Source organism: Notamacropus eugenii, chromosome 2, assembly GCF_028372415.1.
Source record: "Notamacropus eugenii isolate mMacEug1 chromosome 2, mMacEug1.pri_v2, whole genome shotgun sequence".
NCBI classification, from domain to species: domain Eukaryota; kingdom Metazoa; phylum Chordata; class Mammalia; order Diprotodontia; family Macropodidae; genus Notamacropus; species Notamacropus eugenii.
Genome location: NC_092873.1, coordinates 61,554,477 through 61,567,894, shown reverse-complemented (window position 1 = coordinate 61,567,894; position 13,418 = coordinate 61,554,477). Strand labels below are relative to the sequence as shown.

Sequence of the window (13,418 nt, the reverse complement as noted above, 5' to 3'; positions counted from 1 at the left end):
TGATAGAAGGGGCCAGGCAGCCCCTGCTCAAAGACCCCAGTAGGGGCAGTCATTCTACTCATGGAAGGTTCCCCTGGCTGAGGTCAAGTCCACATTTATTTGCCTCCAGTTTGCATCCATTGGTCTAAGTTTTGCCCTCTGAGGCCAAGCAGAACATGCCTAAGCCCTGGTCCCCTTATGCACTCTCCATTCCAGTCAAATGGGACTACTAGCTGTTTCCCACACATGACATCCCATCTTCTACCTCCATGCCTTTGTAGCAGTGGTGTCTCATGCTGGACAATCCTTCAGATACATGAAGATGGTGATCACATCTCCAAGTCCAGGCTTCCTTGCACCCAATTAGACAAACCCACTTTTAGCAAACCATTGAACCTACCTTCTTCTTGCAATTCAGCAGATGCTTTTTCTAACTCGGCCAGGCTGCCATCTACCCCATCAGTGAAATGAATAACCACCTTGGAAAAAGGAAAATGTAGAAAAGTCAATTCTCACACAAAACCACTAGAATTTTCAGGCCAACTGACAAACACGTCCGTCATAAGAAGAGCATTGGGTTGGACCATTCTAATAATATAAACTGAGCACCTATAAAAAAAGAAAAAACAGAACCACCTCATCTGTTATAGTGCCAGAATCACAGTAAGAGAACAGAGAGGGATCGTGTGTCTTGACTGCAAGGTCCATGTATGAAATGAAAAGTGCTCTCTTAAAGAAGAGAGGGAGGGAGGACACACATGGACTGGAACATGTTGCTAATTTAACTGCAGAAACTACAGTCTCTTCCCCTCCCCCTAACACACAGTGATGACTGAGTCAGACAGTTCACACTCACACTCGGGTTCCTACTAGAGTACTTGGGAGTCTTCTCTTTGAGAGATCCAGGGTCTGCCTAGGCAAATCAGGATTCAAACCCTGACTCTTGGAGTTCAGATCCCAAGCTCTTTTAACAGTAACAAGGTTGCTAAGTGGGGTCAGAGAACCTGCTTGCAAAACCCCATATCTGTGACTTACTGCTTGTGTGATCTTGGACAAGTCAACTTGCCTTTCCTGGCCTCAATTTCTTCATATGTAAAATGAAGGTTTTGAACTGGATGGCCCGAGACCCCTTCCAACTCTAGGTGCAAAAGTGTAGGAAACATCCCTCTGAGGGATGAATTTCTAACTAACAAAGGACTAAAGTGTGTGTGAGTAGCTGGTCCATGGTGCATGGAGCACTATGCCTGGAGTCATGAAGACTCATCTTCCTGAGTTCAAATCTGGCCTCAGATACTTAGTAGTTATATGACCCTAGACAAATCACTTCACCCAGTTTGCCTCAGTTTCCTCATCTGTAAAATGAGCTGAAGAAGGAAATGGCAAACCAATCCAGTATCTTTGCCAAAAAGAACCCCAATGGGGTCATAAAAAGTTAGACACAAATGAAAAAAACTGAACAGTAGCAAAGGTGTGTACATTCTTATGAAGTCAAAGAGACTTCAGAGAGACCACGTTTCAAAAATCTCCAGCCCACTCCTCAAAATATCAGAGGACTTTGCAGTAGAATGTGATCTTACAGATATTATTATCTTCTGGTCCAACCCCCTCACTTTACAGATAAGAAAACTGAGACCAAGTCATTTCTTAAAGGTGGGAAATGACTTGGCCATGGTCACACAGGTAGTGATAAAGTCAGGACTTGAAGTCAGTTCCTCTGACTCCAAATCCAGGTCCCTCCTCATTCCTTCACATTGCCTCTCATCTCCATCCCCAATATGCAGAGACATCTCTGACAGGTCACAAAGCTAGCCCCATCCTCACCTTCACCGTGCCCGCTGGGGAACTCCTGAATTTATTCTGATACACTTTCAATGTGTCCGCCGTCAGAAGGTAAGGGTGCTGATTCCTCATGGTCTGGAACTTCTCAAACAGGTCAGGCTGGTACTCAGAGAAGTCAAAGCCTTCCACAGGCCCAGAAGGAGTATAGGCCACAGCCGCCACCCGCACAGTGGGTTCCTGGCTGCCAGTGCAGCTGATCCGCTGGAGCTGGGTAATTCGGTTCAGGACAGCATCCACTTTGGATTCCAAGCCCCTCTGGGACACAAACACACTCTGGTCTCGGGAGCCATCGAAGCCGAGAATCACATCCAGGTGGCATGCTGGGATAGAGGAACATGACAAGCTGAGCAAACCCATGGCAAGATTCATCTACAGTAAGAAGCCCAGGGACTCTGGCAAGCAACCGTTTTAGCAGGGAAATGTCCAAAGACAAGCAGGTTTTAGGGTTTCATCAGAAGAAGGGAAACTTCCAACTGGGGACCTTCAACCAAAATGAACCTTCACCAGGTACATGAAAGTTCAGTGACTTGTCCAGGGTTACAGAACCAGTATGAGTCAGACAGTGGCGTCTGAACCCACATCTTCTGGTTTCTGAGCCCAGCCTTCTGTCTTACATGTTACACTACTTCCAACCATAAATGAAATAAGGGGAGGGGGGAATAAAGGGGAGCTTTCCTGTAATCAGTGTCTCTAGGGTATGAGGAGAGGGAGAGGAGGAGGAGGGAAGCTGTGTTAGGGCAAAAAAATTACTATATGGCAAGCATTGGTCATTAGAGGACCAAGTCTAACATTGTATGAGGACACTTAGAACTGGTTCCTGTAAGTATCTCATTATAATCTAAATGGCATCATTTGGGTCTGAGTCCCAAACTTATATTTAGGTCACACAGAACCAGATGAGACAAATCAGCCTAATGTTGAACAGAGGGTTTCATAAGGTTACACATTCTTGAAAGCACATACAAATAACCTCTACAGTCTGGGAAATTAAAAAATTAAGAGAAAGGAGCAGAGTCCAGAAGGGCGAGAGAAGTTGGATCTACTGTTTATTCTCGTATGTTATCTCTTCCAATAAAACATAAGCTTCTTGAGGACAGGGGTGGGGTTTCTTTGTCTTTGTATTCCCAGTGCCTAGCACAGGGCCAGGCACATAGTAGGGTGCTTAGGAAAGGAAATGGATTGATTGCATACATGTTGTCTTGTTCCCAAGGGAAGTTTTTTGAGAGCAAGGGCTTTTATTTTTTTTGACTTTGCATCCCCAGTGTCTTGCACATAGTAAATGCCTAATAAAAGCTGGTTGATTGATTGACTGTTCTGTCTCCATGAGAACAAAACTCAAGCCATGATACCAGCATGGTATTTGACCAACATAAATGAGGTGAAGATAAAACAGATGAAAACCAAGCTGGATGGCGAAGAACCTTTGGAAGGAATCTGCTTGGATCTTTGGGGATAGGGTGATTAACTCATTTGCCACTTTCTAAAGGATACAATTAGGAGGATCCTACGTCTAGAGCTGAGAGGGACCCCCAAGGCATCTAGGCCAATCCTTTTTTGTACAGAGCAGGAAACTAAGACCCAAGCAAAGTGTCTTGTCAAAGATCATACAAGGAATGGGTTGGGATTGGAACCTAGTCCCAAATTGGGATGACTCCAGATCCAGAGCTTTTCCCACTATCTCATGCATGTAATAATCAGTACCTCTGGAGACGTCTGTCATGCCGGGACATAGAGTCTCATGCATTGCATCATGCAGAGTTTCCAGCACTTGCTCGCTCAATTCAGACAGCTCCTGGACATTGCTCACTCTGAAAGCTATGGCACTGTTGGAAGCGATCTTTGACACTTCCCTTAAGTCAATGTTCTTCACTCCTACAGCAAACACTTTGACGCCTTTCTGAGACAGTGCCCGCGTGGCTTCCTCAGTGTCTTCCACCGAGGCCCCTCCAGTGATTACAAAGGCAATCTGGGGGATCCGCTGGTCAATCCTACTGCCAGCCTCAGGTACAAAGTGGTTCTTCCTGAGGTGGTCGAGGCCCACAAAGGTGTTGGCTTCCCTCCCACCTTTGTAGACAACTTTGTTAATGGCATCTATGATCTCTTCTTTGGTGGAGAAGTCCTTGAGGAAGAATTCATCGGTGGGGTCCGTGTTGTACTGGACCAAACCCACCTGAATGGAATCTCCACCTTCATAAATGGTGTCCACTATCCCTGAGGCGAAGCGGAGAACTTCTTGGAAATCATCTCTTCTGAAGTTGATGGAGCCATCCAACAGGAAGACAATGTCAGCTTTCTTTGCCACTAAGGTAATCAAAATCAGAAAATGAGTCTATTTCTGTGCCCACAGTAAAAAGACACAAAATGGTAGGGAAAATCATTGAAAGGCAAACATGGGGTATAGAATATGTATGCTCATCATAAAAAAGAATGATGCCCCCCAAAAAAATACACCACAGTATTAAATAGTAATTTCCATATTACATAGTAAAGAAAGTGTGTTTTATTTCTGCTTGGGTTTTTGTTTTATTATGTTTTGGTACTAGACTTATGATTTCATTGGGATAGGGAACTCCCAGAAGAAGACACTGCTTCCTCACAATGCAGATCTGCCCCTACTCTACAACTTACAGGGCTCATCCAGTTAAGTTACTTGTCCAGGGTCTAATAAAAATTCTATTTCAGAGGCAGGATTAGACCCTAGATTTTGTTGAGTTCAAGGATAACTCGCCCTTTAGGCAGGCTATAGGGACACAAGAAGGGAGAAGGAGCTATATGTCCTAGTCTTCAAGAGAATGGAAACTCCTCAAGGGAAGAGACTCATCTTTGTTATTATATAGCCCATGTCCAGCAGAGTGTCTGGCTTATAAGTGGAATTTGGTAAATAAATACTTATCTGTTGACTAACTGAATGATTTCTAATTGCCAGACACTGTCTAAGGGTGTCAAGTGGTAGCCTCAAAATTGGCATTTGATGATGGGAGGTGAATACTAATTTGAAAGTGAAAAAGTAAGGCTGGTGCCCTGAAAGTTAGTGGTGAGAATGAGTGGGTCAGGACAGGAAGGCAGTCAATACTGTATCATAGTATTCAGCAATGTGACCAGTTCCAGTATATCTGAACTTGAAGCCATGAGATCATGGCTTTAGATCTGGATAGGACCATACAGGTCACTTATTCCAACAACAACAATAAAAAGGTTAAGTGACTTATTCAAGGTCACACAGACATGGCATTGAGGAGTTGAACTCTGGTCCAATAACTAGAAATTCAATTCTCCTTCCACTACTACATATCAGATACTTAATAGCAGGGAGACCCTAAGAAAGTCAAAGTGTCTCTAATCCTCAGCCTCCTCATCTGTAAATTAGGGATAATAGTGGCATCTACTCCATAAGGTAGTTGGGAGACTCAAATGACAGAATATATGTGAAGGATTTTATCTTTAAAATTATATATTTTACATATATTATATACAATATTATATAAATGCCAACTACTATTATCTGGAATTGCAGATGCATCAGTGACCAAGGGAACTTGAAGAGAGTGAGAGGACATTCAGTACTTATACAGAAAAAATGAGGAAGTGAGTCAGTGAGTGTGTAGGAAAGTGTGGGGCTACAAAGCCCCTGTTGGCATTGAGCCCTTGTAGGAGAAAGATGGTATGTGCAAGAACAGGGGGAAACTGGGTCCTACAGCTTTGCTAACACATCCTCAGCATGGACAGCAGCAGAGGGAACAATAATGAAGAGATCAGCTTTGCTGTATCCCAATAACATGTCCTCACTGAACATTACCTGATCGCCTCCTGGTTCTGTTTTTGGAGAGAAAATTGCCCTCAAAAAGGCAGTCTAGGGATAATCTAGAGAATACACATGCCAGTGAATGACAATATTGCTACAAAAGTATCTAACAATGATGCCATGATCTGTATCCATGGATCATAATATATTTACCTGGGGTTGAAGGAGGAAATGGACCTGGAGGTGTTGGAGTCACTCCTGAGGGTCCAAATGAATTGATGACTTGACTTTCAATGTTGCGAAGATCCCTAAAGTCTCTGACGGTGAAGATGAACCTGTCATTATTGGTGATTGTCTGCAGCTCAGCTCTGTCGACATTTCGGGACCCCACCCCTACACTGACAATGCCCGCTGAGCCTATCACTCTGGAAGACCTGGACACATCATCTTGGGACTTTCCTCCAAGAAACAGGACAAGGTGTTGGGGCACCCCGTCTTCTATCCTGCTTCCTGCTGACTTCACAAAAAAGTTTTTGGCCACAAAATCCAAAGCCTTGCCAGTGTTCAGTGGGGAGCCTCCACGGAGCCTCAAGCGTCGTATGGCATCCAGAACGGCAGCTTGGGATTTGTAGGTCTTCAGGTAGAACTCTGGGAAGACATCATTGCTGAACTGTAGCACACCAATTCTTACTCTGTTGGGGCCAATGTTGAGCTTCCGAACAATGCTGCCAATGAAATCTCGAATGTGGGCAAGCCCATCCTGCCTGACACTGTCGGAGGAGTCAATGAGGAAGATGATGTCAGCAGCGTCGTTTTCTACAGCTGGAGAAAGAAGAAGAGAGAAGAAAAATAAGCATTTCTCTCTCCTGTGGCCACCCAGCCTCACCAATGGTCTTTGAATATTGGGTTCATTTCCTTGGGATTCTAGGCACAGAGATAGGGACTGGATGTGGGATTTCATTGGTATTGGGACCTGGCACAAGAGGAAATACCTTCTTCTAAAACAAACTGGCACCTTCTCCACAATTTATAGTCCTAGGGAGCTGCCTGGTGCACATGGACAGAATGTGCCAGAGAAAAGATGTGAAGAATGAATTTTCTGGCCTCAGGGCCAGCTCCCACCCCACTAAGCCACACTGTCTCCTTGGTACTCTTGGGGGACTGTAACATCAACCACCTTCTAAAAGGGAAGTCCTGCCTTCAGGAGACACCAGGAGATTCAACTTGTCTCCTGGACTATTCTTCTTAAGTTTTGAACTTAAGGCATATTCTCTTCCCCACCCCACCCCCCCCAAAAAAATGTCTCTCAAAAGTCCAATTTATCCTCACAGAAATCCTAAAATGTAAATGTCAATCTATTTTACAGATAAGGAAACTGAGACTAAAAAATTAACCAAAATGTTTTAGTAGAGATTCCTTTTACCAATCACAGAACTGCAAGAGGCCCTCAGAAGATCTGTAAATCTAGGCAACTCAATTTACAAATGAGGAAACTGAACACAAGGGATGTTAAGGGATTTGCCCAACACCTGGGTAAGAGTGTAAGGATCTGAACCCTGGTCAGCTGCCTTCGAGGTACTGAACTACCTCTCTCATTTTTTTTCCCCTGCCATTCATCCTAGTCCCATCTAGCTCCTTGTTTTCATCCAAAATAGCATTTACTCACCTGGGGGCGGGTATTGGGTGCGCGTCAGGAGGTTCTGTATCTGCTCTGAGGTCAGCGTGGTAATTGGGGTCAGGAGCTTCTGTTCCAGGCTTGGGAGCTCCCTAAAGGTGCTCACTGAAAACACGTACTCGGGACTCAGAGAAATCTTGACCAACTCCTCGGGATCGGCATTCCGGGCCACGGTGAAGGGTGCCACCCCTGCCTGTTTAATCTGCACAGCGGAATCCTCCACCTCGTCATCGGATCTCCCAGAAGAGACCAGGACCAGAAATTGAGGCACACCCTCTTCGATGCGACTCCCCAGAGGCCTCCGGAAGATGTTTTTGGACACGTAGTCCAGGGCGCTACCCACGTTGATCTGCCGGCCGCCTTTGGGACGCAGCCTCCGCACTGCATTCTGAACTTCATCCTTGCTGGTGTAGGCGTTGAGCAGAAACTCAACCCTGGGGTCCTCGCTGAACTGAATCACGGCCACTCGGGTGGTGTCAAAGCCTACATCCAAGTCTTCAACGAGCCTCTCGATCAAGCCACGAACATAAGAGAACTCTTGCACCATGTTTTGGGAGCCATCGATGAGAAAGACCACATCCCTCTTGCTGCTGACCCCTGGGAATGTAAGGGTCAGAATGTCATATCATACAGGTAGAATCGAAAGGGACTTTGGAGGTCTTCTAGCCCAAGGCTTTCATTTACAGGTGAGGAAGCTGGGGCTGAGAGGGTCTAAGTCCCTAGTTCAAAATCACACAGGACGCAAGTGACATAATTCGGGATCAGAAGCCTCTGGCTCCAAGTCTAGCCTATTTTTCTTCTCCACAAAACAAAAAGACGTGTATGTCCAAGTCACTGCTCTCCCTATTTGGAGTTACAACTAATCTTAGCATCTCCCAGAATCACCAAAGAAATAAGGTGATTTATCCTCTGGATTTCACAACCTAAATTAAATATCACCCTAAATAAATGAGTCTGGAGGCTGTTACTTTGGGAAAGTTTCATTCTATAGAAACTCTCATGGGACACTGACCTCCTGTTGGTTCCACAAACAAGACCCTCTATCCTTTCATTCTGGGCAACTTCTCTGGCTCTCCAATGACTAGAATGCCTTGCCTGCTCTGACCAATGACTTTTCTGTTTTCCTTTTAGCCTCAACTAAAATTCCTCCTTCTATAGAAGAATTCCTCTATTGAGGAAGCCTTCCTCAACTCTTCTTAATTCTAACAGTCTTCCTTCTGTTAATTGTTTCCTATTTATCCTGCATATACCTTGTTTATGTCATTTGCTTGTATGTTTAGACTGGGAGCTCCTTGAGGCCATAGATTGTCTTTTGACTCTTTTTGTAGCCCCTAGCCAGGGCCTGGAACATAGTAGATGCTTAATCAAGGTTTATTGATTGATTTGTTACAGAATGTGGCCTCTCACACTAAAAAGCATGAGAAATGGTCCCCAACATTTGTAGATATTCATCAGTCACATTTTCCTTTCCAGGTGCCCAGAGATCAAAGTCAATCATTCTGAAATCTCAAAGACTCCATGCTGAAAATTATAAGGGTGAAGGCTGAGAGAGATGAGAAGACAAGAAATGCCAAAGAGAAGAGGCTTTCATTTTTTTACCCCAAACCAAACAAATTAATATGACTGGGGGTGAACTGTCAGTGAATAAAATCTGGTACCACACAGCTTCCCACTGGGTAGAATCATTTGTTTTACACTTAGAAATATCATGCACATTGAAGTACAAGTGTCCAGGAGAGGCAAAAAGCCCTGATGGAGAAGAGCCCGTAAGCCCAAAGACTCATGGGAGGCAACATGGCACAATGGAAAGAGCACTGAGTTGGGATCCAAGAAAGTCATGTAACCTCTGACTCTTCAAGACGACAGTTCTCAATTTTTTTCACATCAGGACTTCTTTATACTCTTAAAAACTATTGAGGACCCCAACGAATTTTTGTGTATGTGTGTTCTGTCAATATATATCATATTAGTAATTAAAATTGATAAATTTTATTTATTAATTTATTTAAAATTGTAGTTGTTTTTCAGTCATGTCAGACTCTTTGTGATTCCGTTTGGAGTTTTCTTGGCAGAGATACTGGAGTGGTTCTGCCATTTCCTTCTCTAGTTCATTTTACAGATGAGGAAATTGAGACAAATGGGATTAAGTGACTTGCCCAGCATTCCAGAGCTAGTATGTATCTGAGGCCAGATTTGAACTCCCAAGGATGAGTCTTCCTGACTTCAGGCCTGGCATTCTTTCCACTGCACCACAAGGTTAACATTAGAAACAAATTTAAAGTTAGAATTTATCCATTATGTGTAAACATAAGTTAATTTTTATGAAAAATAACTATATTTTCCCAAGCAAAAATATATTTAGTAAGAAGAGTAGCATCTCTTTTCCATTTTTGCAAATCTCCGATGTCTGGCTTAATAGATCAGTCAATCAATAAAGATTTACTAAGCACCTACTACGTTATGTACCAGGCATAATGCTAAGCATTCAGTTCACATATCAGCTTCTGCATTCAGTCTGTTATGATATATTGTGTTAATTGAAGTATATGAGAAACATCTGTCCTAACACAGATATGTAGTTGGGAGAGGGATGAGTATTTTGATAGGCAATTTCATAGTATTATTATGAAAATAGCTTTGACCTCACAGACTAAAGCTAAAAGGTTTTGGAAACACCCAGGGAGGGTCTGCAGACCACCCTTTAAGGAACGCTGCTCTAAGATTGTAATTTACAGAGAAGGTTCCTACCAGCTGCCATTGCTAAAGGGAATTTTCTGCACTGATGAAATCACAACCCTGTAACATTGCTACCTGCACACATTTATGTATCTTGTGTGTATATGGCTATTTGCTCATTGTTTTTCACAATAGACTTATAAGCACCTTAAAGTAGGGAGTGCCTTTTGCCTTTCTTAGTCATCCCAGGGCTTAGCACAATTCCAGCACATAGTAGGTGCTTATTAAATGCCTGACTGACTGACTGTCTAATTGAGCTTGAACTTCACTGAAGGCCTGGATTGCTGCTTCCTTGCAAGCTTTAGACTTCTCCAGGGCATATCACCTCTGAGTTTGAACATAAAAACAGCTCTCACCCCACATTACACAAGAAAGATGACTTAAAGGTTACTTGCATCCAGGTGGCCAAGCTAAATGCATAGGAAACCTACCTGGTGTTACGTAGGTCAGCACAGGCGTTATCTTGTCCAGCTCTTCCCTCGTGAGTAGAGTCACTTTTTCTGAGATGACCTGTTGTACAGAACCGAGCTGTTGGAAGGTGGGGATGACCACAGCAAAGTCGGGAATGTAGGAGATGGTGCGCATTTCTGTGTCATCGTCAAGGCCAATCCGAATGCCAAAGGGGACTGCGCCGCTCCTCTTCAGAACCACCGAGGGCCCTCTGATGTCATCCCGGGACCGGCTTGCACTGAGCACAATCAAGAACTGGGGGACACCTTCGGCAATCCGGCTTCCAGCTGATTCCACAAGCATGTTCCTCATGACAAAATCCAGGGCCGAACCCGTGTTGAGGGACGAGCCTCCGAGCAGGGTGAGTCGGCGGATGGCATTGACCACAGCCTGCTGGTCCGAGTATGAGTTCAGGTAGAATTCAGGTCGGGCTCGCTCACTGTACTGCACCACAGCCACCCTCACCCGGTCAGGACCCACGTCCAGGCTCTCTACCACTCTCTGAACAAATTCTTTCAATAAAGAGAAGCCGCTTCTGACCCCCTCAGAGCCATCGATCAGAAACACAACGTCCTTCCTCTCACCTGGACCTAAAAGGAAGAAACCAGAACAGATGACTCACCGATGACCTAGTGTTCCTATTACCACCTGCCATAGATCTCTTGAGGGAAACTCAAGAGACTTAGTGGTAGGGGGTGGGGGGGAAGGATGGAAATTGTTCTATCATTCTCTGGTAATATTTCTTAGAGGGTTGTTTCATGGCATTGCAGAGTAGAGATCATAGGACCACAGAGACCTCAGATTGCTGTTAGAGACCTCAGAGGCCAGCACTTTACTGATGAGGAAGCTGGATCAATAAATTAATAGATCAATAAATCTTGCGTAAGACCACAGAGGGAGTACCTATCAGAGGTAAGATTTGAGCCAACTTCCCTCTGACTCCAAATTATAGGATCTCAGCCTGAGAGCTAGAAGGGACCTCTTATACTCCAATCCCCTCCTATAGACAAGGAAATAGATGCCTACAAAGTTTAAGTGATTTGTCCAAGCCGAGGCCACACAACTAATACATGTCAGAGACAGGATTTGAACCCTGCTCTTCTAGCATCAATGCATAGTCCAACAGATTTAGAGCTGGGAGAGACCTTAGAGATCATATATTCAAAGTTCTTCATTTTAGAAATGAGGAAACTGAGCCAAGATCATTGACATAATTTGTCCAAGTTCACACAGATATTAAATGCCAAAGCCAAGATTTGATTATGAACCCAGTGCTCTTTCCCCATTTAACAGGTGGGAAACTGAAGCAGTCATAGAGATAGTTCAGTAGAAAAAAATGAAATCCCACCACTATATAACCCCTAGTTGACTTCCTCAGTAATCTTTCTGTTAAGTTACAATCAGATCTCCCACTGACCCATATGCTGGAGAACTGGCCTGGAAAAGTAGCAATGGCCAAACATACCTTGTGATGGTTCACCATTTTGCACAGTTTTTAAGAGATTCACAATCTGTGGCTGAAGCTCTCCAATCTTGGGCAGAGACTCAACAGTTAAGATAAATGCAGGGGAGGGTACAATCCGTTCTAATTCAGCAGCATCTGCATTCTTGGCTTGGAAAATGAATGGGATAATGCCGACTTGTCTCAGGTTCTGGGCTGGCACATCCACACGATCAGTTGACCTTCCAGCAGCCAGAAGGACAAGGACCTGAGGCACCCCTTCCTCGATTCTACTTCCAGCTGACTTCACAAAAATATCTCTCTGGGCCAAATCCAGGGCATAGCCCATGTTGAGGGGTTTGCCTGTCTTAATCTTCATCCGTTTCACAACATTCAAGATCTCTCCCTTATTCTGGTGTTCAGAAAAACGAGACTCAATTCTGACATTGTCACTGTACTGGGCCACTGCTATCCGAGTGCCATCAGGTTTCACATCCAGCTCATCAATAATCTTGTAGAGGAAGTCCCGGACTGCAGGGAACTGACCAACAAGGTTGGCTGAGCCATCAAGGAGGAAGAGAATATCCCGCTTGTTTTCTAAAATAAAGGTGAATGAAAACAAAATAAGTAAAGTAGACACTGGAAATTGCAGCTGGTTGAATTTCAGTCAAGAGCTACAGGGACTTGCTAACAGGATTCACCAAATATGGAAGATAGCTATACCAGCAGCCAAAGAGAATCCAAATCCCTTGTCACTAAAATTTCAAGTCCTACTGTGTTCATCTGGGAATAGAAAGAAGAAAAGACGAGTACATATGACTCAACACTTTGCTTCTCAAAAAACCAAAAAACAAAATGCAAAAAAAGTTCCATAATACACTATGACTTGTGAAATGTCATTGGTAGCAAGGTATAGGAAGGCTGCATCCTTTTCAAAAATAAAACAAGCTATAAAACAATGAATAATGCTCTTATCACAATTATGCATATTAAAATTTAAGATTGATCTCCCATGACAAAGAGTGCCATGGATTGATAAATATGGATGGCACAAAACATGCTACCACTTATTCAGTTGAAATTAATGATCATTTCACTAAATCTGAGATTATGACAGATTCCAAATAGTGGTCAACAGCACATTCTTTCTCATTGTCACAAACCTATCCACCTCTTCTGTCCTTGTCCAAAAATCTAATTCTCCTTAAACTTCCTTATAGCGGCACAAAGAACCATGGATAAGATGAATTTATGACTCAGACTACATGGGGTGACTCAACTTTATTCTATTTTATCCAAACAGATCCTGGGAGTGATTCTGACTGTAAAAATCAATGAGTTTCATGGCTGTCACTAGTCAGCAGTGGTGTCCCCAGGAAGCCTTCTGAACCCCAAGAGCACAGACAGTCTATAGTAGGGAGGCAGGGTAGAAACCATGCTAGTATTTCAGTCTAATTCCTCTCCAAATTTGTCTTTGCCCTCCTGTTCACAATAGATGTTTTGCTAAACATCATAGAAATGGTCCATGGTGAACTTCTCTTAAGTAGAACAGAAAC

The 13,418-nt window shown here is 43.8% G+C and overlaps 1 protein-coding gene across 11 annotated transcripts in view; it reads right to left on the bottom strand.

Moving 5' to 3' along the window:
• COL6A3 (collagen type VI alpha 3 chain) overlaps positions 1 to 13,418 on the bottom strand; it is a 94,968-nt gene that overhangs the window by 46,585 nt on the left and 34,965 nt on the right. For all 11 annotated transcript variants that reach the window (XM_072640659.1, XM_072640664.1, XM_072640656.1 and 8 more), the window contains 7 exons: positions 11,887 to 12,459; positions 10,403 to 11,011; positions 7,227 to 7,832; positions 5,774 to 6,382; positions 3,520 to 4,119; positions 1,801 to 2,138; positions 380 to 458 (listed from right to left, as the gene is read on the bottom strand). In XM_072640659.1, the coding sequence (XP_072496760.1) occupies positions 380 to 458; positions 1,801 to 2,138; positions 3,520 to 4,119; positions 5,774 to 6,382; positions 7,227 to 7,832; positions 10,403 to 11,011; positions 11,887 to 12,459 (3,414 nt within the window). The remainder of the gene's footprint in view (positions 1 to 379; positions 459 to 1,800; positions 2,139 to 3,519; positions 4,120 to 5,773; positions 6,383 to 7,226; positions 7,833 to 10,402; positions 11,012 to 11,886; positions 12,460 to 13,418) is intronic.